The 27,408-nt window shown below is 36.1% G+C and overlaps 2 protein-coding genes and 1 pseudogene across 2 annotated transcripts; 1 reads left to right on the plus strand and 2 right to left on the minus strand.

Annotated features, from left to right (window-relative positions):
• Positions 1-9,598: 9,598 nt before the first annotated feature.
• On the minus strand, positions 9,599-13,154 carry LOC110748812 (uncharacterized). The gene is made up of 8 exons (XM_088244645.1): positions 13,074-13,154; positions 12,792-12,857; positions 12,626-12,676; positions 12,429-12,511; positions 11,405-11,452; positions 11,111-11,163; positions 10,821-10,889; positions 9,599-10,041 (listed from the first exon to the last, which is right to left on the minus strand). The coding sequence occupies exons 1-8, from the start codon at positions 13,138-13,140 to the stop codon at positions 9,708-9,710; spliced, it is 771 nt and encodes a 256-aa protein (XP_088100771.1). The 5' UTR covers positions 13,141-13,154; the 3' UTR covers positions 9,599-9,707.
• A 427-nt stretch (positions 13,155-13,581) lies between these two features.
• LOC148293266 (putative LRR receptor-like serine/threonine-protein kinase At1g07650) lies at positions 13,582-22,600 on the plus strand (annotated as a pseudogene).
• A 239-nt stretch (positions 22,601-22,839) lies between these two features.
• LOC110748821 (uncharacterized) lies at positions 22,840-25,705 on the minus strand. Its single transcript, XM_021948779.2, has one exon. It carries the CDS (start codon positions 25,703-25,705, stop codon positions 22,877-22,879), a length of 2,829 nt encoding a protein of 942 aa, XP_021804471.2. The 3' UTR covers positions 22,840-22,876.
• Positions 25,706-27,408: the final 1,703 nt, after the last annotated feature.

A 27,408-nucleotide genomic window follows, 5' to 3' on the forward strand; every position in this document is an offset into this window, starting at 1 on the left:
TATATGACTAATGTAATGTGACGAACCGATGACTACTCAACACAACCACAAAAAAAGGGGACACGTTATCTAATAGATAAGCTAGACTACTCAACACAACCGCAAAAAAGACTAAAAGTTGGCATGTTTTGGTGCCAAACCAATGACTAAGCATGTCATTAGTCCTCCAATGAAGCAACTCTTGAGAAACTCACCACTACCTTTGTCTCGAATGCCCATGTGGTAGCCAAGATCAAAATCAAGAATTGCATTACCACCCCATTGCATAACCCAACTGAGTGCCACATTTTAGCAAACAGTTGGAGTGCATGTTGTGCTATGGACTTTTGCCCCAACACTAGAAGCATTATCCCCAAACCCAATTCTTCAAAGATTGAAACCTATGAATCTTATGAACAAAACCAATGGACTCTGAACCAGCAATAATGGCAACAAAATAAGACAAAGAAACAAGCAAACCTTTCGTGCATTTGGGTTCAGGAATTTGCGATGTCGCTGATATCCACGATTGAAAACCGACAAAGCCCACTTCAAGTACAAACAGAGTCGTTCAATTGGTTGATGACCATGTTGTTCACAGCATTCATAGGCTCTGTAATTTCAGGTGGCCTAAAAGCATCATCAGAAACAAGAAATTCACTCTTGCAATCAAGACCGACATGGATGGCGCCCTCAGAATGGAGAAATATTTCAAGTGCTTCTCACTCCTGCAATCAAATCCGTGGTGAAGGTCAACGGCAGAATTGTGTGGCAGAGTCGATACACACTGAACCAAGATATCACGAAGCAGGACAAGAAGAAGAAGAAACTGGTTTGCGTTGTGTCGGACTCGCTTGTTCTATTCAGCGAGAGCGCTATTTAGCGAACCCATTTTCAGCCGCACTATATTAGAAGGGCGAGTGAGCCCTTTTTTTACTGTTTAGGCTATATAGTCTCATTTAAGTTAGTCCAGTCTTAAACCAAACATGGGTTTTAAGTATTATTTTGTCCAGTCCAGTCTAGTGAGGCCTACCAAACAAGGCCCAAGTAATTTGTGCAGGTTGTAGAGGTTCTTTTTGGCTGTTTGGTCAGCAATAACATTGATAGGGAACACTCTTGTGGATAGCATGATGTTCATAACAACAATTCTGTTTTTGAAAGACACAAAAACTCTAGTTAAAGATGCCAATCATTTGTATGATTAAGTAGCTAATCATTTGTATGATTAAGTGCCAAGTTATTATAACTCATTCAAAGGACATGCTAAAAAGAATAGTGTAAAAAAACATAGGTTATACACATGAGCAATTAGATCCGGAAAGCTAAATAGGGACAATTACAAACAAAACATAGGTCACAATTGTTTTTTCCTTTATAAATAGCTTTACCTATGCTTGTTGCTTATAAGCTTGGAAGGGTCAGCATGCATTTGTGTATGGGCTTCCATTTGAAATTCTTGCTGGGATTGCTGAAAGCCCCATTTGGATATATATTTTTAATTCTGATAGATGGACTATTGCCAGCGGTTTTCTACTTCATTAATTACAGGTGCAGTCCTGGTAAGTTCTAACTAGTTCACTTTTATCTCTCAAGTCATTTCTTTTGCCTTTTCCACTTATTTTTGGTGTATTCTTCATAGGCTTTTTATCACAAATGGTTCTTGATGTTTACGAAATTATCACGAATGGTCCTTGAGGTTTTTTTGTGACACTAATAGTCCTTAACATTTGGACTTTTTATCACAAATGGTCCCTACCGTCAAAAATTATGTTAAGTGTATGATGTGGAAGATAAGTGGAGTTCACATGTCCAATCACATCGTGACATGTGGATTAAATAAATAAATAATTATTTTTTTAATGAAAATCCATTAAAAAACCATTTAGCCTCTCTCTCTCTCTCTCTCTCTCTCTCTCTCTCTCTCTCTACTCTTCAAGTTTTTCAATCCCGAAGACCAAGTTCAAGCTTAAGTTAAGTTCATCATCCTCTTCAAATAGACAAAGACCAAGAAAAGCCTGGGATGAATTGTAGAGAAATTGAAGCCAATAATACAAACAAACTCAACGATTTGCAGCCACAATTCAACTTTTATGAAGGATTAAGCCATCAGAGGCTAAAACTCAGGAGATTCTTGAAAGAGAACAGTCTGCACACTTAATTTCAATATCTGAAGTTGAGAAGCGGGAAGAGAATTTGAGGAAAGTATTGGTTGCTGAAAAGCCGTGTGTAGCCGAGGTATGTCAAGATGCACTTATACAATTTTATCTCTTCAATTTACTGGACTTTTATGGTACTTGTGTGTCAAGATGCACTTTCTTGCCACTTCTTGTTAGTCAATTTGTATGCAATTTTTTGTTTGGGTTAGAATTATTGATATGGATGTGTTCATTCACTGCAGCTGGAGAAAGCTTTGCGTGAAATGCATGAGGAGCACGCCCAAATAAAGCTCAAGTCTGAGGCAAAGTTGGCTGATGCAAATTCATTAGTTGTCGGAATTGAAGAGTAGAGAGAGAGAGAGAGAGAGAGAGAGAGAGAGAGAGAGAGAGGCTAAATGGTTTTTTAATGGATTTTCATCCAAAAAAAAAATATTTATTTATTTAATCCACATGTCACGATGTGATTGGACATATGGACTCCACTTATCTTCCACATCATACACTTAACAGAATTTTTGGTGGCAGGGACCATTTGTGATAAAAAGTCCAAACGTTAAGGACTATTAGTGTCACAAAAAAACCTCAAGGACCATTCGTGATAATTTCGTAAACGTCAAGGACCATTTGTGATAAAAAGCCTTCTTCATATTCAGTTTGTACTGTGGCATCTAGAATACTTCATCACTTGAGTGACACTACTACAAAAAACACTTTGCGCGATGAAATTTTGGTCGCGCAAGTTCTGTCGTGCAAAGCTCGTGAAGAAAGGGTTTGCGCGACGAAAAATATTCTTCATTGCGCAGAGCTATTTTGCGCGATGAATCCTAATGTCGCTCAAAGCTACTTTGAGCGACAAAGCTTAATTACTTTGCGCGACGAACCTTAACTACTTTGCGCGACGAATCTTAACTACTTTGCACGATGAATCCTAACTACTTTGCGCGACGAACCTTAACATCACTTTGCGCGAAGAAATATTCAATTTTTTTTAATTTTTGTTTTTAAAATTTTTTTTAATTAAAACAAACTAATTTAATAGTTTGCGCGACCAAATATTTTGCCGCGCAAGGTTTTTGACATTTTGTTTTATTATTTCTCTTATATCAATTTAACGATATTAATTTTTTCAAATTTTTACTTTTTAAATTTAATTTAATTGTATGATTTTATTTTTTTTAATTACTTTAATTTAATTGACATATTCAAAATAAAATTACATATGAAAAAATAGCGGTCGAATTATCCAATATATATAATATTCAAAATGTACACATAAATTAACAAAGTATAATAATAAAATCTACAAGCCTATTGTGGTGGTAGTGGCGGAGGATATGTTTCGATAGCGTCAAAGTCTCAAAGTCTCGACGATTCCCTACAAAAAAATAAATATGGTCAAGTAACAAAAAAATAACATTAAATAATAACAAAAATTGGCATAATCTCCCCTAAAATTGTTATACCCCAAATCCAACCCAAACTTCAATCCTCACCCTACAACCCCAAACCCAGCACAAACTCAAAACTAACTCCCAAAACACATATTAATGAAAAAAATTTAAATTTGGAAAGAATTTACCTTTTGGCAAGATTTTGTGTGAGTGAGAATGAGAAGGAGAAGTGAGTGTGAGAGAATTAGAGAAGATAGTGAGAGAGAGATGAGAGAGTGAGTGAGAGTGAGAGATGATGAAAAGAGAGATGAGAGAGTGAGTGAGAGTGAGGGATAGTGAAGAGAGAGATGAGAGATTAAGTGAGAGGAGTGAGTGTGAGAGAAAGGGTCGGATTTGGGGAGAGGGAAAGAGAGAGGAGAGGTAAGAGTAGAAGACATTGAGAAAAGGGTGGAGGAGTTATTTTGGTTTTTAAAACCGTATCACTTTGTGCGACGAAATATTATATTGGTCGCGCAAAGTCTTAAATTTTTTTTATAAAAAAAACTCCCATTTTTGGTGCCCGCCCAAATTTTTAGGGTTTTGCGCGACAAACTATTGGTCTTGCAAAGTTTTGCTCGACGAATTGTTGGTCGCGCAAAGTTTTGAGAGACGAAAAATTGGTTCGTAGCGCAATATTTATAAAAATAATTGTTATGAATAATAAAAAATAAAATAATTTTATTTTACGCTTGAAAATATTAAAAAATAAAGAAATAATTTAGTTTAACAATATAAAAATAACTAAATAAGGGTTAGGCAACGAAATATTGATATTCGTTGAGCAAAGTTTTCAAAAAATAATAAAAACTTATTAAAACAACTATATCTTAAAATTTATAATGCATAATGAAATAAAAAAATAATTGGTTTGCCCGACGCATGTTTACATTATGACGTCATGCTATTGGTTTTTGGACAACGACCCCATTGTTATTTTTTTTTTGAAAAAAAAATTATTATTATAAAGTTGACTAAAAATGTGACTTTACTCCCTTCAAATTCAATTTTTTTTTACATAAAACCCACAATAATATATTTTTCTAACAAAAACCCAATCCTAACTACAATAATAAATTTAAAGCTACTAATAAATATATATACTACTCAATTTCTTAAGTGTTATATGTATAAAATAAATAAATTTAAAGCTACTTAATAAATATATATATATATATATATATATATATATAAATTCTCTTATGCGGACATCCAGACGTAATTATCGTGCGGACGCCGTGTATTTTGTACTACCCCTCTCTATTTTCCTGCCTGTTTACAATAGGATCCGCACGATAATAACGTGCGGACATCCGGATAAGAGAATAACTATATATAACGTACACACACCATTCAATGCTCCAACCGTCAAACTTGTTTGTATATACTTCAAGATCGTATACCCCAAAAATTGCAAAAAACAAACATTCATAGATCTAGTAATGTGACAAAACTTTTCAACGGTTATAAATGAAAAATCACGATTTAAGGGTTATTTTAACTCTGATTTTGATGATTTTTTTACAGCTACACTCCTTGACCCTATATGAATACAATGACTGAATTTGATCTTCAATTTAAAATATTTACACTAGTGGATACCGCAAAATCTTATGTTATATTTAACAAAAGTATAAATAAACTCTTAATTGTTAGTGAATATATTGTTTTGATGGCATACACATACTACGAAACCAGTTTCAACGATCCAACCGTCAAACTTGTTTGTTTATACTTCGAGATCATATACGCCAAAAATCGGAAAAAATAAACATTTAGAGATCAAGTAATGGGACAAAACATTTCGACGGTTATAAACGAAAAATCATGATTTAACGGTTATTTCAACTCTGATTTTGATGATTTTTTACGGCTACACTCCTTGACCCTATATGAATACAATGACTGAATTTGATGTTCAATTTAAAATATTTACACTAGTGGATACCACAAAATCTTATGTTCTATTTAATAAAAATATAAATAAACTATTAATTGTTAGTGAATATATTGTTTTGATGGCATACGCATTCTACGAAACTAGTTTCAACGATCCAACCGTCAAACTTGTTTGTTTATACTTTGAGATCATATATGCCAAAAATCGAAAAAAATAAACATTTAGATATCAAGTAATGGGACAAAACATTTCGACGGTTATAAATGAAAAATCATGATTTAACAGTTATTTCAATTTTGATTTTGATGATTTTTTACAGCTACACTCCTTGACCCTATATGAATACAATGAACTAATTCGATCGTCAATTTAAAATATATATTTTCTAACAAAAACCCAATCCGAACTACAATAATATATTTTTCTAACAAAAATCCGTTCCGAACTAAAATAATAAATTTAAAGCTACTTAATAAATATATATACCGTTTAATTTCTTAAGTGTTATGCATACAAAATAAAAAAACAAAAATAAATTGGTTTAGGCGCGATGAAATATTTGGATTACGTCATGCAAAGATTAAAAAAAAAAATTATTTTGTTTATTCTTGTAAAGACTTTGCGCGACAAACCACACTTCGTAGCGCAATACTTTGTGCAACAAATGACATTAATTCGTCGCACAAAGTCATGCAAAGATTTTAAAAAATAATTTTTTTATTTTGTTTATTTTTGTAAAGACTTTGCGCGACGAACCACGCTTCGTAGCGCAATACTTTGTGCAACGAAGCTTAGTTATTTGTTGCCCAAAGTCATGCAAAGATTTTAAAAAATAAATTTTTTGTAAAGACTTTGCACGACGAACCATGCTTCGTAGCGCAATACTTTGTGCAACGAAGCTTAGTTATTCGTCGCCCAAAGTCATGCAAAGATTTTAAAAAAATAAATTTTTTATTTTATTTATTGGGCCCAGGCGGATAAGTGGCAAAAGATGACATGACTCATGGACCAAATGGAGCTCCAAATACCCATCCCAAATTTGGCAACTAAGGGGAAACTCTCCCCTTGCCTTTTGTTTTGTCCTATATAAGTTAAGTGTTGGAAAAAACCTAACTAGGATTTTTGGTTTCCTACTTTGGTTGATCAGTGATCATCTTTGTATCTCATCTTCCATAGACCAAAAATTGGTCAATCAAGAAGTAGACTAGTATCTATACTTCTTGACTGCCTTCTCTTCATCTCTAGGAGCATTTGGTGTGGTGAGGTAAAGGACTCCAATCTTGGAGCCTTAAGGTGAAGGAGTCAAAATCAAGAGAAAGAAAAGGCATTTCCAACAAAGGTGTTCATTCTTGAGAAATCAAGAAAAGGTCATCAAGGGTAAAGATCTATTCCCTTTTCCCCTTTTCTGTTTGTGTTCAAAGAGACTAGGCTAAGGTAAAAGGTTTAGCTCAACTAGTATAAACGAAATGAATCTGCCATTTAGAATGTTTTTGTTGTATAGGTTGTGCCTAAAGTTCATTTCCTAAGCATTAGATGCATGTTTCCTTCACTTCAAACTATGAAGATACTTTCTAGATATCAAATTTACATGTAGATGTCAAAGTGTGAATTTCTCCAAAAAGTCATAACAAATCAACAAGGAAAGCATTCCAAAAATGCCATCAAGCCCATATCATAGCACCCATTCAAGAATAAAAAGAAATAAAAAGAATAAGAAGAGAAGAGATAAGAGAGAAGAGAGAAAGATTCATCTAAATGATGAATTCCTAGCCTCTGTTAGTTAGTGCAGATGGGCACCACGATGCAGTGGCTGGGGCTTTGCCTCTTCCTAGGAGCGGGCCTAGGCTCGACCCCCGCATCGGCATGTATGTGAGTTTGTAGATATTTATCAACCCTTTCATTTGGAGAGGCCTTCAAAGAAAAAAAAAAAGAAGCCTTTGTTAGTTAATATAAAATAATTATTAGTATTTATTTTAATAATTAATTAAATTATATTGCGGTTTGTGGTATATCACATTATTTGGATATGAGGAACCGCAACTGCAACCGCAATTGCATATTGTGGTTGGTTCTATAAACCGTATGTTGTGGTCGGTTTAGATGCAGTAAAACCTCAGTCGGTATTTGTGGTTTTTCGGTCTAAGATGCCAATCCTAGAAAAAAGCATAGATAGGGAGAGCAACTTAGAGTTAGACCAACCAAACCATAGAGAAGAAATATTGCAACACATCTGGGCTTTTTCCTTTCTGGTTAAATATTAATATTTAATAGAGTGTTGCTAAACAAACCCTAAACTTAACTGAGTACATCCTACTACCAAAGTGTTTATTGAATTACTAATTTACCCTAATATAAAATTACCGAAAAAAGATATATGAAATTGTGAAACAAATATAATTTTAATAAGTACACACTACTAGCTCATCATATTTGAATAAACAAAAACAAAAAAATAGAAGTTTTCGTATTGCTTGGTGCCCAGACAAACAATGCAGCGAGTACTGGAGGAGGCGCAAGGAAAGGCATCTCAATAGGGCTATTGACCTCACTCAACATAGCGAGCACTTGAGTCCTTTGGAAAACCTACATTTAGGGTTCTGTATTTGTGTTGAAAAGATTGTCGGTCCTCAAACTGTGAATCTGACGTCCTTTATATAAGACTCTTGACTTGATTTGATTAAGACCTAATTTATGGAGACATAAACAGATCATATCAATTTTATTGCATTTGATTCCAAGCAATTGCAAATCCTTGTCTGTTCTGATAGATATGTTCTTGGCTTACATGTTTGCTATTTAAAGTTGAGTCAAAATGTCCATGTCGTCCCAATTGCAAATCACCTGCCACCAAACTGGCCAGATTTGCATATTTATTTATTGGGTTCAAAATATGAGGTAAAAATAAATAGGAGTTAATATAATGATTCACATGGGAAAGCTTCGCATAATGAAAAAACATATGAGAATTAGTGATGCAGACCAGAAAAGACCACCAAAAAAAAAAGAAAAAAGAAAGAAAAGAGGAACAACTGATAAAGGATAAAATATTAAGAATAAAGAGTTACTTAAAACATGTAAAAAGATAAATCTAGTTTAGGATTGATATTAGGGTGTTGTGTGATAGAGTGTATTAGGGTATACCAGGGGTATTTTTGGTATTTAAATAGGGTGTACTTAGTTAATTTTACATTTTGATTAAAATATTAGGGTATACTCAGTTAATATTAGGGTATACATTCTGATTTAATACAGTCCCGATCTCTTGGACTACAGGGATCCAAGAGATTTGTGGTCATTCACCGTTGGATGCAAATTCAACGGTTCACTCACTCTTGCACTCCTTTTAAGAAACTTTTTTGAACCATTGGATTAATATCCAACGGTGGGTGACCACAATTTCTTGGACTCCTGTGGTCCAAGAGATCGGGACTGCTATTTAATCAGTCATGGAAATTTTCTCTTTAATATTGGTAGGTTGACACAAATTTTCTATGTCATGGAAATTTTCTATAGATATTTATAAAAATACCCAATCCTAGACATGTATTTATAAAAATACCCAAGCACTATTTAAACATAGAAACATACCCAAAATGGATTTTGGGTATGTGTGTAATGATGAGTTTTGGGTATGTTTATAAATGCGTTTTGAGTGTGTGTAATGATGAGTTTTGGGTATGTTTATAAAGTGTTTTGGGTGTTGGGTATTTTTATAATTTCAGCCCCCATTTTGGGTATTTTAGTGAAACTCCCAATTTTCTATGTCATGGGAGAATGCTCGGTTGGTGTATGGCAATGGCAAGTGGAAGGTAATGGTGAGGTTTTGCAGGATATTAATTGAGAGGAGAGAAAATGATTAGAAAACAAAAGAGGAAAGATAATTGAGTGATTTTCATAATTATCATAACTAATAAATAAAAATGAAATTTATTTAGCGTTAGAGATTAATTTAATTTAAGTAATTATTGAAACCTAATCTCGACCATTCAGTCCATTCTAATCTAATGGTTGAAAACTTGTGCAAAAAAGATAATGCCATTGATCCGCCCATATGCGCATACTTGAAAATCTAAATAAGCTTTACGACAATTACATGATAGTACATGATAGCAGTCAACATACTACTATTACATAACTCATAGTCAAGCATAAGGTAATTAGCCAAATTCCAAATCCAGCACCACACAAGTCTTAAACCATAGACACAAGTAAAAAAACGTAAAGCATAATATAGGTGCTTCCAGCTCATTCCTTAGCCATTTCCCTCTTAATCCATTTGAGCTTGGCTTTAGGATCTTTCAATTTACAAAAGATCTTCATCTTCTTTTCACATGAAACCAACCCTTTTGCAAACCACCACATCTTGTCCTGATCACGTCTTGGATCATCTTTCAGAACATCGTCCAGATCATCGTCCAAATCATCTTCCTGATCATCTTCATAAAAAATTAATTGTTCAAGTTCCAAGATCACTTTCTGAATTGATGTTTCAGGAAGCCTACTAGGAAGTACTTCAACAATTCCTCCATCCTTGTCATCTTCCTTACCTTGTCTTCTCCTTTTCTTCATCCCAGATGGACTTTACGTACGTTGAGCAGCGAGTACACAAGATGAGAAAATTGAACAATAAGGTCAGTTAGTAACTTGTTATATCATTCATCCATATATCAGAAAGATAGAAATAATAGCATATATAAAGATCACATTTGGAGAAAACTTGACGTCTACAGTCAAAAACCTTAATGGGCACCAAAATATGACTCCATTCACAATACAATAACTCAATGGGATAATTAGTCATATACCCATTCTTAGCACTAAAACTATAAATAAACCCTATACTATTAAATTTCTATAAACAAACCCAAAAAAAAAAACCAAAAAATGAAAGCTGGCCCTATTGAATTTAATTTTGATTATTAAATTACTTTGATGCCCTATTGAGTGTTTTAAGGCTGCAGCAAAATGCAGACATCAGCAGAGTAATCTTCCATTTTAAAATGAAATCAGGGCTAAAATATATTCACTCAGCTTGAACAAACTGCTAAAGCCCATTTTCCAGGATAAGCATAGACTGTCTATACTTCTCTGAATTATTTATTTAGATATGGTAAGAAATACAAGTCAAATTTAGAATTAGTCTGAAAACAAAGGTCCAACACATGAGAAATTACATCACTGAACTAAGTGGACATTTACATTAAAAAAGATAGAAGGATCGAACACCAATGGTTCCCACCACAGTGGTGGTGGATTCCCCCTTCACCCCATGGCACCCAGGATAGAATCCCAGTGGGGTTTCTTACCTCCAATGTAACACCAAAAAAAAAAAAAAAAAAAAAGGATCGAATCATTTACCGTCTCCTGAATTCCCAACTTGTCCAATGTAGATCCAGCGATATTCTATAGACAGAATAAACGTCAGGTCTACCAATTTAGAGGCATAACAAATAATATCATGATTCTTCTATGTGCCTACTAATTTAGAGGCATAACAAATAATATCATGATTCTTCTATGTGCAGCTGCATGGTGCATCATAATTAGAGTATGGAAAAAATTACTACATGAGCAAGCATTAAAGAATAGCTAATGAAAAATACATAAATTTAATCAGGTGCACGATTAAGTTATCTTTTACCCAGAACAAAATGATCAGATAAGCAGACAAGCATGAGATAAAACCCACTATGCCCCAGAACTAGAAAAAGACAATTTTGATTACTTCTCAGTATCATGGACTGTCAAATATATTCACCAACAATATTTCTATTGTTATTATGAAAGCATAAGCAACATCTTCCCTGGATTCCCAACCACTTTAAGATGAAAGGTGAAGTGTAGAATAGTATAGACTATAGTGATGTATTGATCTTATCTGTTTGATATAAGTAACCTTCTGATTAAAAAAAAAGTTAAAGAGAAGGATCGAATCATTTTACCATATTGCGATGAACTCCAAACACATCCAATGTGGGTCCAGGGCCATCCTATAGACAATAAACGGCATCAGCTATACTAAAATAAAGGCACAACAAAATATAACATCATGATTGGAAAACAACTTAATGCATGACATGAGCAAGCGATTAATGCATAGCTAATGAAACCCTCTACGCCAGTTTCACCCAGAACAAAAAGCTCAGATAAGCATACAAGCATAGGATAAAACCCTCTATGCCTAGTTTCACTAGATATTTTTATGTCATTTCAACTGTTCAGGGAAACTCCAAGAAGAAAATTTAATTTCTTCTCAGTATCATGGACTGTCAAAATCTATTCACCAACAATATTTCCCAACCATATTCTATGCATCCAGTCTAGATGCAATGAGAAGTGTAGTACAGCCTAAACTATATTTGGAATGTAAAAGGTCTAAAATTGTTAACACTTTAGATTTGTCAGGATTTGTGGGACTATATTTTGTATTGTTGTCTGTGGGGACTCCTTGTCTATAGTGATGTGTTCATACTATCAATTTGATAAAAGTAACTTCCTCTCTATATCTAATCAAAATAAGGAGAAATATTCTTTATTTCAAAGACAATAAATTAGTTCACAAAACCAACCACACCACCACACACAAGAAAAAACAAAACAAAATATAACTGTCAACAAAATCTTTTTACATGCATTGTTCTAACATTTCAATGATCTCATACGGGTAAACAAACATTAGATTAATGATTTTCACATCTTGTTCAATTGTTTTCCCTTAACTTATGCACCAACTTTTTAATCATTAAATCCAAATTACAGGTTCCTTTATAAGCCAAACTTATCCCTCAGCGCAAACAATCTGAATTTTGTTGTGGTATATGAAACAGCATAGCATGCTGCACAAGAAACCAATTCAAAAGAGAAATACTAATTACCCTAAACCCTAAACCCTAAACACTTGCATTGTTTTGACCTAAAAAGAGAAATAAAAAATTGATCCAAGTTCACCATATTAAAATTACACACCTGGTCCATGTAAACCTTAAACATTGTTATACGTGGGAATTGCTCACGCAACTCATCAAATATTGGAGTTATCCACTTATGGGCTGCACAAGAAGTATACCAAAAAGGAGCACTTCACTGCAAAGGACTTGATTGATGAAAGCAAATTTACACTTAAAAAAGAAAGTAAATTCATTTGATTAGAAGTTACAACTTACTAGCCCGGCACCAGGGTGCTGTGAAGAAGAAAACAGCAGACATACGTTTATCTATCCCAAGGAATTAGAAAAACTCAAATTAAAAATGCACAACAAAACTTAATTTCGTGTTTCGAAAATTTGTAAACTTAATAGGAGGATGAGGTTGGTGGAGAAACTGGCATACCTTTAACTTCATCAAGTGCATCGTAATAGATGCTGAGGCTCTCAATGACGAATAGGTCTGAGTGACCTGAAAGTAAAATATTTGAAACTGAATCTGAATCTGAGAGTAGGGTTGAGGAGGGGTAATGTCCCTGTTGCAGAACTTGAAAGTTTGGGGCCGGACCGGATTGAAAGATTGGGGTCGCAAAGGAACGGATATTGATTATATGCGGTGAAGATGGTGCGGTATTTGGTACTGAAGTTAGGTTTTGGATGGGTTTGTGGTGAAGATGATAAAGAAGACCTGCAGCACACGGGTGGTTGCGATTACCAAGCAACTGGCGTATCAAAACCCCTGAATTCCTCGCCATTTTCGTCTCTCTCGCTTCGCTTCTCTTCTCTTCTTTTCGGTCTCTCTCCCGCTTCGCTTCTTTTCAGTTATTTTAAACTTTGGCTTTTCATTATGGTGCTTGAGGTTTGCAAAATTATCACTTTTGGTTTCTCACATTATTTTTTTTTTACATTATTGGTCCTTATGTTAGGTCTTAAATATCGATATTATCCCCGATATTATCCCGATAATATCTGATTTTTGGGGGGCCGATATTTTAGCAACTAACCATGGTGTTATCGTCATAATATCGATATTATCGATAATATCCCGATACGAAACCCAATACGAAACCCAAAAAAATACATGAATTTTTTTGAAAAGCCTCCCCTGTTGCGCATAGAGGGATTCGAACCGCTCCCATTTTACTCCTTCAACACCTTAACCACCATATCACTTATGTTTTTGTGAAGTCAAGAAGATGACTCATAGAGAAAGAGGCAAGGGGACTTTGTCAAGTCAAAAAAATGACTCATTATCTATAACTTCGAACTCTGTTGGAGTAGGAAGTAGTAATTATGGTTATACTCATAATCAACCATTTCCCTACCCTTCATATCCCATTCCTGTTGGGATGGAATCAAGCGACTCATGGAAAGAATTCGAGACTCAATCTTCAAATGATTTTGCTTATGGACAACGTCAACCAATCTCGGATCCATATGGGTGGCATGTTAACAATTACATGCAAAACTATTTTGGGGATTTATCATTTGATGACTACTCTTCAAAATATACTTACTCTACACATAGAGATGATGAAGATAGTGAAAATTTTGAACCTCATAGGAACTCTATGTGGTACTAAGTCACTCATGTATCTTACCATGCAATGTATAAAGTGTAAAATATTGTAGTAATTCATTATATATAAATGATTATGGTGTGTTTAATCTTCTTTCATTAATTACTACATATTTTCTACACTTACAGTGTTTACCAGCTCGCTATATAATCAACTTAAATCAGTTAAATCCATCATGCAATGCATTTCGTTCCAATTTTTTGTGATAAACTAATAGATAATTGACTAAATAAACATCCTGCAAAGTTTCAATAAAAATTTCCAAGTTTTTCTTATAATTTCCTTGGTTTTTATTCAATTTTTACCGATACCGATAATATCTCGATATTTCCGTGTTTTTGGACTTCCGATATTTCCAATACCACCGATATTTTAGACACATCAATTTGGTCATGCAAAAGATTCTGTCGAAATTTCTGCTAAATTGATGATGTGGGACATTGTCCATGTATCCAATGAGATAATGCCACATGGATTTGAATAAAAAAAAATTATAGTATAATATATATGTTATGCAGTATATATCTATTGTTTTTAAAAATAATTTAATATTCATTTTTAAAAAAAAAATAGAAAACTAAAAGAAAGAAAATAGAGAAAAACAAAAAATCTACAACTCTCCCCTTCCTCCTCCCCTTCACCTTCCATCTCCCCCCACCCTCCCCCCAATGATCTCTCTCTCCCCATGCTCATTCTCTCTCTATCTCTCAGCTCTCTCTCTCTCACCCTCTCTTTTTCTCTCTCCCTCGCACACCATACAACCACTCCTAGCCCCAACCGAGACCCATCCCCTTGCCCAAATCCCAAATTTTGTTTTTTGTTTTTGTTTTTTTTAATTTTTAAAATTTCTCTTTTTTATTTTCTAATGATTTTTGAGTTTAATAATTTTTAATTTATAAAATATTGTTTAATCCACATGACATGCCACGTCAGCGATTTAACAGAAATTTTGACAGAACCTAACGGCATGACCATTTTGATGTGTGAGGTGTAACATAAAGGACCAATAATGTCAGAAAAAAAGATAAATGACCAAAAGTGATAATTTGGCAAACCTCATGGACTGTATGTGATAAAACCCCTTAAACTTTTTATGTTTTATTGGGTATACAATTGAGGTTTTAAAAGACTATTTACTGATTTAAAAAAGTCTTGTGAATTTAAGAAGAATATAATGACTTATTAGATTTTTTTTCTAGATTTTAAAGATTTCTATATAGAAATCTTTAAAATCACTCTTCGTTTGGAAGGAGGAATTGAAAATGACATAGAATTCTAAAATGACAGAATTTAGATTTCTATCATTTCAATTTTTGGCAATTGAAGATTTCAGTGTTTGGATTTACGTATGTCGAATTTTGTAAAGGACATAATTTTGTAAATGGCACTATGAAAATTGTGAAATGACACATACTTTGGTGGAAATTAAACTCGAGAATTTGATGTCCCAATTTCCACTTTCGTATGGATTTTGCAAGCAAACTATTTATAAAGTTTCTTCTTTGGGTTTAAAATGCGGAATTTAACCTTTATTTGTAAGTTATCTTTCTTAAAACTCAATCTCTTTTTTGAATTTTAGAAATAATGACTTTGATATAGAATTTACCCTCCGTTTGGATGAGGGAAAATAACTCGGAATTTAGCTCGAAGTCGAGAACTTAAGAGGAGAAATTGACAATTCCCTTGTTGGCAACTTAAGCACGGATTTTAATAAATGACACGCGGAAAAAATCATGGAAATTAGAACATCAAATTCCCGAGTTTAATTTCCTCCAAAATAGGCATCATTTAACAATTTCCGTAGTGCCATTTACAAAATTCTATTATTTATAAAATTCGACATACATAAATCCAAACATGGAAATCTTCAATTGTTAGAAATTGAAATGATGGAAATCTTCAATTGTTAGAAATTGAAATGATGGAAATCTAAATTCCTTCATTTTAGAATTAATGTAATTTTTAATTCCTTCATCCAAATGGAGGGTTTAAGTTGGGATTTATAACCTCCAAATTCCATTTTTTTCCCATGTGGAATTTCTAAATTTCAACGTTTTTTTTATCCGAACACGAGAATTGGTTCATGTCAATTTAGTAATTCTGACTTTTGTCAAAATCCCAAGTTTATTTCCCTCATCCAAACGCATTGTAAAAGCCAACCTTCCCACCACTCTCTCACTCTTTTTTCTATCCCTTCTCCCAGACCGACACCCACAAAGCCAACCTTCCATGTATATGAAACAGCATAGCATGCTGCACAAGAAACCAATTCAAAAGAGAAATACTAATTACCCTAAACCCTAAACCCTAAACACTTGCATTGTTTTTACCTAAAAAGAGAAATAAAAAATTGATCCAAGTTCACCATATTAAAATTACACACCTGCTCCTTGTAAACCTTAAACATTGTTATATGTGGGAATTGCTTACGCAACTCATCAAAGATTGGAGTTATCCACTTACGGGCTGCACAAGAAGTATACCAAAAAGGAGCACTTCACTGCAAAGGACTTGATTGATGAAAGCAAACACGGGTGGTTGCGATTGCCAAGCAATTGGCGTATCAAAACCACTGAATTCCTGGCCATTTTCGTTTCTCTCGCTTCGCTTCTCTTCTCTTCGCTTCCCTAACCCTTCTTTTCTCTTCTCTTTGGCATTGTTGTGCTGTGAAAATAATTGCTGTCAGATTTGCAGTGAGAGAAATCAGTTGTGAGATAAAGCAGGTAATCTTTTTGTTAAGAGTGTTGTTGGTACTAATTCCCGCTTAATCAGAAAATGATTCTCACATAATCATTAAACCTAGCGCCTCTTCGAAACTAATTCCCGCATAATCAGAAAATGAAAGCACCTCATTAGCTGCTTTCTCTTATAGCTTGCTCTCACAACAATTTTTAACAATAAGTGATTTTCTCATAGTTTACCAAACGGGCTGGGCTTCCCAAAAATGTTAAAAAATCACTTATTACCCCAAATAAGCAATGCCAAACTGGCACTTAGCTTCTTTTAGGTTATGTTTTAGGATATGATTTCTCCACTCCCTTTTTCTCTACGCATACACTTTATTTTGCTTTTTAATACTTTTTAATCAATTTTGTTCTTTCTCTTTCCTATTCTATCCTTTCCCTATATTAATTTCTTTTAAATTCTTTTTCTTTATACTTAATTTTCCAATTTACACTCCATTTTCAATATTTTTTTCTGGAACCATTCCTCCGAAGCTGGGGAAGTTGATTAACATGGAGACTTTGTCAGTGGGATTTTTCTTTTTCCAAAGTTCATAGTTTGACATTCTTTGATTTTCATAACCAAGTTGAACATAACAAGTGACAAGGTTTGACATGCCATGGGTAATTAATGACAGCTATCTTCGCGCTAATAATCTCACTGGAGAGTTGCCTGTGTCTCTCACTAATATGACCAAATTAAAAACATTGTAAGTGATTTTTACTGTATTTTACATAATTAAGACGTTTCGAGTTCAGGTTCATGACATTCCTTTTTTTTTTCTTTTGGGTGGGGTGGTTCAAAATATTCTGCAGTTGGATTGGCAGTAACAACTTCACTGGGAAAATACCGAACTATTTTCTTAGTTGGAAAGAGCTTGAGATGTTGTAAGAGATCTTTTCTAGCATGAGTCTTATATCTCTGTCATCTTCAAGTATCTTCAGTTAAAATATAAATCCATTTCAAATGTGTTGCTTACAGAGAGATGCAAGGGAGTGGTCTTGAAGGGCCCATACCTCCTAGCCTGTCTGCATTAACTAAAATGTCATTCCTGTGAGTCTTGGCTTCTAAGTTCTCAATTATTTTAAGTTTCAGATTTTTTTCACTCTCTTTTGAGATATCATTGCTGAAGAGACTTGTATTCCTAATAGTTATCTTGAGGTGATCTTTTGCAGAGCGATTAGTGACTTAAGCGGTGAGAGTTCAGATTTTCCAAACTTATCAAATATGAAAGACATGCAGACTTTGTGAGCCATCTTTATGGTTTTAGACTTTTAGTATCCTTTCTGATTAGAATAACCTACAAGTATATAACATTTATTTTCTTATACGGGTTGCTTCAAATTGCAGGATGTTAAGGAGCTGCAATATAAGAGGAACAATCCCTGAATATATCTCTAATATGACAAGTCTGAAACTTTTGTAATACTTCTGTTTATTCATTCTCTGTACTTTTGCTCGAGCTTACATATATGTGAAAAGCTTAAAAGTGCTAAATTTTTTGAACGGTTGTAGATCCATATGTAAAATTTGAGAAAGCCGTACTACTATATTACAATTTAATTACTATGTGAAGTGGAAAACAAAAATTTGGCCTCAGTATTTATCATTTGCTTTTTCAATTTACTGAAGTGTCATTTGATAAACTTTTTTCTGTACCATATTCCCAGCATCATGAGTACATAACTTCTGATTACCCCCAAACCTATTTCTTTTGCAGGGATCTTAGCTTCAACAGATTGAAGGGGAACATTCCAAATCTTGTGGATATATGGAGATTGGCCACAATGTAAGTGAAATTCATATGGGTAGCTATATAGCTCACATAATGAGGAACAGGATACATTATGTATCTTATGTGTAATCTTAAGAAACATTGATACAATTAATTTTTTATTCACATGTAAACATATTGCTCAATGATCATATATCTGACAAGTAACTTGCTTACTGGGCTTCCGGAGTGGATCAAATATAGAGATAGTCGCTAGTATGTTTCTTCCTCCTAAATCTACTTATATTATGGTTAAGAGTTCTGTTTATATCCATCATTTACTCAGATTACTCATATCATATGTATACCACTAGCACGCATGTAGTGTGCACACCTACATGTTTATTGCAACCTTTCCTCATTAATTTGTGTCTGTGCTTCTGAGGCTTTAACAGATAAATATCTATGATTAAGAATATAGTGACTTGGTAGACAGATTATAATGCTACACGAAAGATAAGGCGAATTACACAATGGATCAGGTTATGTATGTAAAAGTACTTTTTGGCTGAAGGTTGATGATTATAAGAAGGCTGGGGCATATTGTATTGATGATGAGTGGTTGAGTCCAAAATTTGCTGTCTTTGAAATGTTGAATAATTTCCTCTCTGTTCTGCGCAAATTCAGTAATTCATGTTACAAATTTTACCAAAATATTCTGATATTCTTTTTTCTTGGAATCTCTGTTAATAAAGAACTTTATGTTCGCATGCAGCATAATAGATCTTTCCTACAATAACTTTTCAGAGAACTCTGTCCCAACTACATGTCGAGACAACTTGTAAGATTAAATCTTTTTTTCTATATCTTCTTCTTTTCATTTACTTTGCTTGAGATTTACATATATTGCGCTCTTTGCCTATCTAAATATGTGAAAGTAACTAGCTTCTTGTTTTCATCAGTAACTTGTTCAAAAGTTTTTCCAGACAGAACAACTCGTAAGCTTCAAACTCAATGAGTTCCACAGAGAATTTATTCATTTTTCCTCATTCATTGTTCGTAAGCTAATTATGCTTCTTCTTCTTTTCTTTTTTTCTTTTTTATTTTTTTTATTTTTTATTTTATTTTTTATTTTTTGTATATATCAATGTAGGATTCTTAGCCTTTGCCTTAATCCATGTTCAAAAGGTAAATAAATCTGTCGTAGAATATCTCAAGTGTATGTTTCTGTTTTCACATACAATGTTGTTTTGAGTCCATTTGTCTTCTGCCTTTCGTATGCTGTTTTTTCTCTATAGAGCAGTATTCGGTGCATATAAATTGTGGTGGAAAACAAGCCACCACTGGAAGCATCAAATATGATGGTGATGAAGCTTCAGGAGGTGGAGCAAAGTTTTTTCATGACACGGAATTGGGGATTTAGTAGCACTGGTGATTTTGGGCTTATGAATTATGACCAAGAGTATATAGCAAGAAATAGCTCCATACTCAATATGACTAACTCTGAATATCTCCTCTTTCTCTCACATATTATGCCCGTTGCTTAGCAAATGGAAATTACACTGTGAAACTACACTTTGCAGAAATAGTTATCAGAAACAACAGGTCTTATTACGGTGTTGGAAGACGAATTTTTGATGTTTATATCCAGGTAGTCATCCTTTTATGTTCACCATACCATAAATGAGATGAAGCAAAAATAACTATTCTCCATGTTACCTGAATGATTAAGTATAGTAATTATTACAGGAAAAACTGGTATTGAAGGATTTTAATATTCAAAAGGAAGCACAAGGGGTTGATAAGGAAGTGATTAAGGTATTTAAAGCAGTTGTCAATGTTATGACTTTAGAGATCCGCTTTCATTGGGCTGGGAAAGGGACAACTAATGCTCCGAAAAGAGGAATATATGGTTCTCTTATATCTGCTATCTCAGTGGAGTCTGGTAAGTAATTTAAGTAGTAAGTTTTCTCTTTATTTTGACTGCCATCTTGTTCATCACTGTTCTTGGCTCTGCTTTCACTTCTAGATTTCAAACCGCCTGATGATAGCAAAAAGAAGATATTCATTGTGGTTGGAGTTGTCTCAGTGTTGTGTCTTATTTTCATGACTTTTGGCATTCTTTGGTTGAGATGCTGTTTTGGAGGCAGGGCATCTACTAGGGAACAAGGTATTGTGAATACTGTGCTAAAGAGGAAATAAGACTTGGCAATTTGAATTATAACTTATCTGCTAGAGTATATGTCTACTGTAGTTGCTTGTTTTTTCAGTGTTATTCTTTTCCAATGTTGTCTAATTAATAAGCCAAAAGGCCCTCAAATTCTCAGTGAAAAATCCGTTCAATATGCTAACCTTTTGTCACATGAACAGATCTGAGAGGATTAGATCTGCAAACTGGTTTCTTTATATTCAAACAAATCAAAGCTGCCACTAACAACTTTGATGCTGCAAACAAGCTTGGGGAAGGTGGCTTTGGAGCTGTTTACAAGGTATTCTACAACTCCTTTTTGTTCCCCCTAAATATGCAAGCACTTCTCCTTTTGTTTTTCTTTGACTTTGGTCTATGAGACTAATAAAGTGTTATGTATGACCAACATTTCTCAAATGTATTGTATTTCATTGCAGGGTGAACTATTAGATGGTACTATTATTGCGGTTAAGCAACTTTCTTCAAAATCGAAGCAAGGAAATCATGAATTTGTGAATGAAATAGGCATGATTTCTGCATTAAAACACCCAAATCTTGTTAGATTGTATGGATGTTGCTGTGAAGGAAATCAGTTACTGTTGGTATATGAATACATGGAGAACAATAGCCTTGCACATTCTTTGTTTGGTAAGCTGGAAAACTTAAATTGGATGGTAAACATGTTATAAGTTCAATACTAGTTTGATGAATGAATCTTATTTGTGAGGTTATGTTTGAATTCAGGTCAAGAGAAAGGTATACTGAAACTGGATTGGCCTACAAGGCAGAAAATATGCGTCGGCATTGCAAGAGGTCTGGCTTTCATGCATGAGGAGTCAACACTGAAAATTGTTCATAGAGACATCAAAACTACCAATATACTGCTTGACAGGGACCTGAACCCTAAAATCTCTGACTTTGGTTTGGCCAAGCTGAATGAAGAGGAGAAGAGTCACATTAGTACCAGAGTAGCTGGAACTATGTGAGCAAACCTTCCCTTCTCTTTCTCTTTCCTTCATTGTGGAACCCTAATTGATTTTTATCTTCCAAATCTTGATTATTTTTTATTTATTTGATCACAATGATAAAACACTCTTCCCATTTGTTTTGTAGAGGATACATGGCATTGGCGCCAGAATATGCATTATGGGGCCATTTAACTGATAAAGTAGATGTTTACAGCTTCGGGGTTGTTGCACTGGAACTTGTATCTGGCAAAAACAACATCAAAAATATCGGCCAAACGAGAATTATGTCTGCCTTCTTGATTGGGTAAGATCTTACTGCATTTTGTTTAGTAGATGAATTAGTAGGAACAATTTTCCATTTGACATATTCGTCTTCCAGCTTTGTGTTACCCTACACTTTTTGATCAGGAAAATGAACTTTTTTATGTTGCGAGTTGCAAATGATGTTGTACTTTCAATTTCTCTTCAGTACTGACATCAAAATGTTCTAAGCAATATACATATATATATATATAACAACAATCAAGAAAGTTTATTTTTCCATCTATTTCCTTTTTGGATGTCGCAGGCGTCTATTTTGCAACAGAAAGGAAATCTGATGGAGCTGGTGGATCCAAAGTCGGGGTCTGAGTTCAACAAGGAAGAGGCAATGAGAAAGATTAAGGTAGCTCTACTCTGCACTAATCCATCACCAGTGCTAATACCTACAATGTCTGCAGTGGTGAGCATGCTTGAGGGCCGAGCCATTGTTCATGAACTGAACATAAATCCGAGTATTTATGGTGATGAAATGAGGTTTAAGTCCTTAAGAGATGAGTCTAATCTGAGTGTTCAACAGAGTTGGTGTGAGACTCAAAGCCTCATTTATTTATCGGATGCAAGAGGGACGACCTCTTCCTCATCGTCTGTCCAGGATTTGTATACAATAAATTTTGATTCTCAATAGTCAAATCATCAGATTCATACTCAAAATCAGATATCTAAAATTAGAACTATGTACATGGCCTTTGCATTCCATTATTTGTACCATTATTAATTATATTAAAATTTGTGGTTTGGATATGATTTGATGGGAGTTTCATTGATGCACATCAAACAGAATATTAAAACAAAGCAAAAAGCAAAATATCAATGAATGTAAAATTTCCTTTATTGCATTAAGTAGGCATATGAAAGAAGATTTACACTTTGATTGATGTCATGAAGTACAAGCTATGATCAACTAACAATAGTGGGTGCGTTTATGTGAGATTGTATAATTTATATATATAAAAAATTAAAAACAGTTGCTTTCTGGAGCGTCTGATATCATATTGCTTAGTAGCCCGAGAACATTGGTGGAGGTGGAGATGAGTATTGGGAGCCGAAGTTTGGTGGCAGAACAAAGTCATCTACTGGAGGGGGTGATGAGACAACGGGAGGAGGAGGTGAAAGAGAAGGAGAAGGTGGTGGAGGGGAGTTTTCTGGAGGCGGTGGAGACTGGGTGGGTGGTGGTGGTGATTGGACTGGAGGTGGCGGTGAGTAGACCGGTGCTGGTGGTGGTGGAGAGTTGACTGGGGGTGGTGGAGAGTGAACTGGAGGTGGAGAAGATTGTACTGGTGGTGGGGGCGAGTTGACTGGGGGTGGAGGAGAGTGGACTGGTGGTGGTGGAGAGTGAACTGGTGGTGGAGGTGAATGCACTGGTGGAGGAGGCGAGTGAACTGGAGGTGGGGGTGAGTTGACTGGGGGTGGAGGAGAGTGGATTGGGGGTGGTGGAGAGTGGACTGGTGGTGGTGGAGAGTGCACTGGTGGAGGAGGCGAGTGAACTGGCGGTGGGGGTGAGTTGACTGGGAGTGGAGGAGAGTGGACTGGGGGTGGAGGAGAGTGGACTGGTGGTGGGGGTGAGTTGACTGGTGGTGGAGGAGAGTGGACTGGGGGAGGTGGAGATTGGACTGGAGGTGGAGGTGAATGCACTGGTGGAGGAGGTGAGTTGACTGGTGGTGGAGGAGAGTGGATTGGGGGAGGTGGAGATTGGACTGGAGGTGGAGGTGAATGCACTGGGGGAGGAGGTGAGTGGACTGGTGGTGGGGGTGAGTTGACTGGTGGTGGTGGAGAGTGAACTGGTGGAGGAGGTGAGTGGACAGGTGGTGGTGGAGAGTGGACTGGTGGAGGAGGCGAGTGGACTGGTGGTGGTGGCGAGTAGATTGGTAGTGGTGGTGGAGAGTTGATTAGTGGTGGAGGAGAGTGAATTGATGGTGGTGGTGGTGAGTGGACTAGGGGTGGAGGAGAGTGAACTGGAACAATAGGACTTTGCCCTGTGGGTGAAGCTGGAGGTGGAAGAGAGTGGACTGGTGGTGGGGATGAGTTCACAGGTGGTGAGTGGGGGCGAATTGGAACAATGGGACTTTGCCCTGTGGGTGCTGGCGATGGTGATGTTGCTACGGGTGGTGGGGGAGAGTGGACAGGTGGTGTAAGGGAGTTGATTGGGGGTGGTGGTGAGTCAGGGCGAATTGGAACAATGGGACTTTGTCGTGTGGGTGCGGGCGATGGCGATGTTGCTATTGGTGGTGGAGGAGAGTGGACAGGTGGTGGGGGTGAGTTGATTGGGGGTGGTGGTAAGTCAGGGCGAATTGGAACAATAAGACTTTGTCGCGTGGGTGCGGGCGATGGCGGTGTTGCTATGGGTGGTGGAGGAGAGTGGACAGGTGGTGGGGGTGAGTTGACTGGTGGTGGTGGAGAGTGAATTGGTGGTGAGTGAGGGCGAACCGGAACAATGGGACTTTGCCTTGTGGGTGTGAGTGGGGGTGGTGATGGTGCTACCACTATTTGAGGGGGGCTGGCAACTGGTTCGGGAGTCTCTGGAACTGGCTCTGGAGATAGCTCTGGTTTAGGTGGTTGTGGCTCTAGTGTGGGAGTTTCTGCTTGGGGCGGTTGTTGTTTGGGTGGCTCCTCCTTGGGTGTAGGAGAAGAGGGTTTTGAAGGTGCTGGTCGACCTCCGCACTTTCCCCTGCCACAATCCACTGGCTTGTTCACCACAACTTGACATTGTTTTGCTGACTTCTGCTTAGGCCTATTTGGTAAGCAGTTGCTTGTGTCATCAAACAGTGTGTCCTTCCGAGAAGGTGGCACACATTCTTGATCCTCGCCGTTGAAGTAGTTGTAGGAAAACTTAAAATTTCCCAAGCTAGGCAATTTGCAGAGACTCTCGGGAACAAACCCAGTTAGCATGTTGTGTGCAATGTTCAACTCATCCACCTTCTCAAGGCCTTTGAAAGTCTTGGACAGGAGCCCACTCAATGTGTTTGAACTAACATCAAACACAGTCACGTTTGAGAGGTACCCAATTTCAGGAGGCAAACACCCAGCAAACTTGTTGTGGGAGAAGATGGCCTCATTCAAATTGTTTACCATTTTTCCAATGCTATTAGGGATGCAGCCCTCAAGATGATTGTTTGCGACCACAAGAACAGAGATGGGGGAGTTGCCAAGAGTGTCAGGGATGGTGGATGTGAACCTGTTGTTGTTCAAGAACAGGGCATCCAATTCCTTGTTGAAGAGCTCAGGAGGCAATTTCCCCTCAAAGTCATTGAACCTGAGGTCAAGGTACTTGAGGTTTGGAATTTGCAGGACCACCTCCGGGAACGATCCCACAAAGCGGTTGTTGCTAACGTCGAGCTCGTGGAGAAGAGTTAGCCTAGCAAAGCTCTTAGGGATGATACCACAGAACCTGTTCGTGTTGATGTGGAACACGGCAATGTCACTCAACATGCCTAATTCAACAGGAAGGTACCCTGCAATGTCTGCATGGTTGATGTCAATGCCAGCCACAACCTCTAACTGTGGGTCATCAAGAGCCGGGGCACAAAATACTCCAGTGTAAGCACAAACATTAGCACCAACCCAGTTCTCAGTAGTTTTAAGAGGGTCTGAGTAAATGGCCTTTTTCCAAGCTTGAAGTGCAACGTATGCACGTCTAAGCCTGGGATGTGGAAACTTCAAGTTCAACTCAACTTCATATTCATGGTCGCCGCGCAGGTCATGGCCTGCGTGAAAATGTAGGAGCTGGCGACGGGCAATGAAGGACGCTTCAGCATCAGTTAGAGCAGAAGAGAAAGATGAGAAGGAGGAGTAGAGAAAAAAGAAAACTAGAAAATAGGCAGCCTTCATTGTTTGGTTTTTAGGCCCAAGGCTGATGAGGAAGAGAGGGGGAGCAAGGGAGATTATATTGAGAGGAAAGGTCTGTTTGGTTGGTTTATTTGAGAGGCTGTGCAAGAATTTCTCTGCAGGATTTGCAAAGTTGAGTTGTGTGCCTCTCTGGCTCTTTAAAATTAGGCAACGCATATTTAGTTGGTTTGTTGTACAGTATGTTAAGGAAGGCAAATCTTATTAACTAATCCATCTCACCAACACTAAGACCAACAGTATATGTATGCTTAAAGGCAATTAAGAATATTTAAAGTATACATCTAATTCCATCACTAGCACTAAGCCTTGTTCATGAATTAAATCCTCAACTGCATTCATTTGATTCATTCATGTTTTTCTTTGTATAAAAAAATAGGATTAAGTGCAAATTTGTTCATCATTTTTAACCAAGGTGTAGCATACTAGCATTACCCTTCCATCCAAATAGTGACATGTACTAATCAAGTTCCCTTCATAAATAATACAATATTATGCTCCTGTACAAGTTTTTTTCTTCTAATAGAATCATTTTTCTATTTTTATCCTCAAACCTATTTTTTCTAATTTTAAAAATTCATGCAATTTGTTTATTAATGTACAAATCACATGAATTTTTTTAGATTTGATGGGTTTGTATTTCTGGGTCCAAAAGGAAAAGTAAAACTTTTCATTTAAAAAAAGAAGAAAAGTAAATCTACTTTTGTTTACACAGGAATTAACCTAATATAGAACAAAATTATGTAAAAAAGAGACAAACTAGAGAGAGAGAGAGAGAGAGAGAGAGAGAGAGGGCCTGGTCTTCTTCGCAGTTCGCCTTGATTTTCTGTCAAAATACTGAGAAAATAACTTTTTTCTCTTTAAACAAACAAACACTCACTCTTTTTACTGCCAAATTACCCAGAAGGAGAAGAAAAAGTACTCACCTTTCTCATCAAACAAACAGCTATAAGAGTAACCCTCTTCACTTGTTGCCCAAACTCAGAGGAGTTTTTTCTCTTCAAACTAACAAACACAGACAACACTCGCTTCAACCGAGGATCAAGCATTCCTATTCAAGCATTTTCTGTTTTTCTGGGTAAGCAAGCAATCCTCTTTAAGCTTTGTTTCTTTGTTTCTTTTTTTCTTATGCACCTCAAACTCAAAGCTCTGCATGTCTCTTCAAGTTACCCCTTTAGTGATTGTCTTATAAATTTAATCTCTATAAATCTCCATTTGGTTCCTAGTGATGGTGGAATACGTACACTTCAATCATCAAATTGCCCTGAATTCTCTAAAACCAGGACAAAAGTTGGTTCCTTTCAAGGATTTGTGGATAAAGAATAGAAGAAAAACATATATTCTGTGTTGATAGGTAAATTTCTGTCTCCCCATTTTACTTAGTGGATCATTTGATTGTAGTTGTTAATATCAAGGGTTAACCGTAGTTAACATATGTCACAATCTAGATTGTTTTTAATGCTGCATGCTTGATTCAAGGTGGTGACCAAATTTGCAGTGAGAAAGATTTTGATGTGTTCAAACTCTAAAATACTCTGTTTATGTGCACATGAGTTTGATCACATGGCACGTGCCAAGAACAACTGTTCTATATGCGGTCCCTTTCGTATCTTTTTTTTTTTTTTTTTTTTCGGTTACATTGAAGGAAAGAAACCCCCACTGGGGTTCAATCCTGGGTGCCATGGGGG

This window comes from Prunus avium, chromosome 7, assembly GCF_965620075.1.
Source record: "Prunus avium chromosome 7, drPruAviu1.hap1.1, whole genome shotgun sequence".
Taxonomy (NCBI): Eukaryota; Viridiplantae; Streptophyta; class Magnoliopsida; order Rosales; family Rosaceae; genus Prunus; species Prunus avium.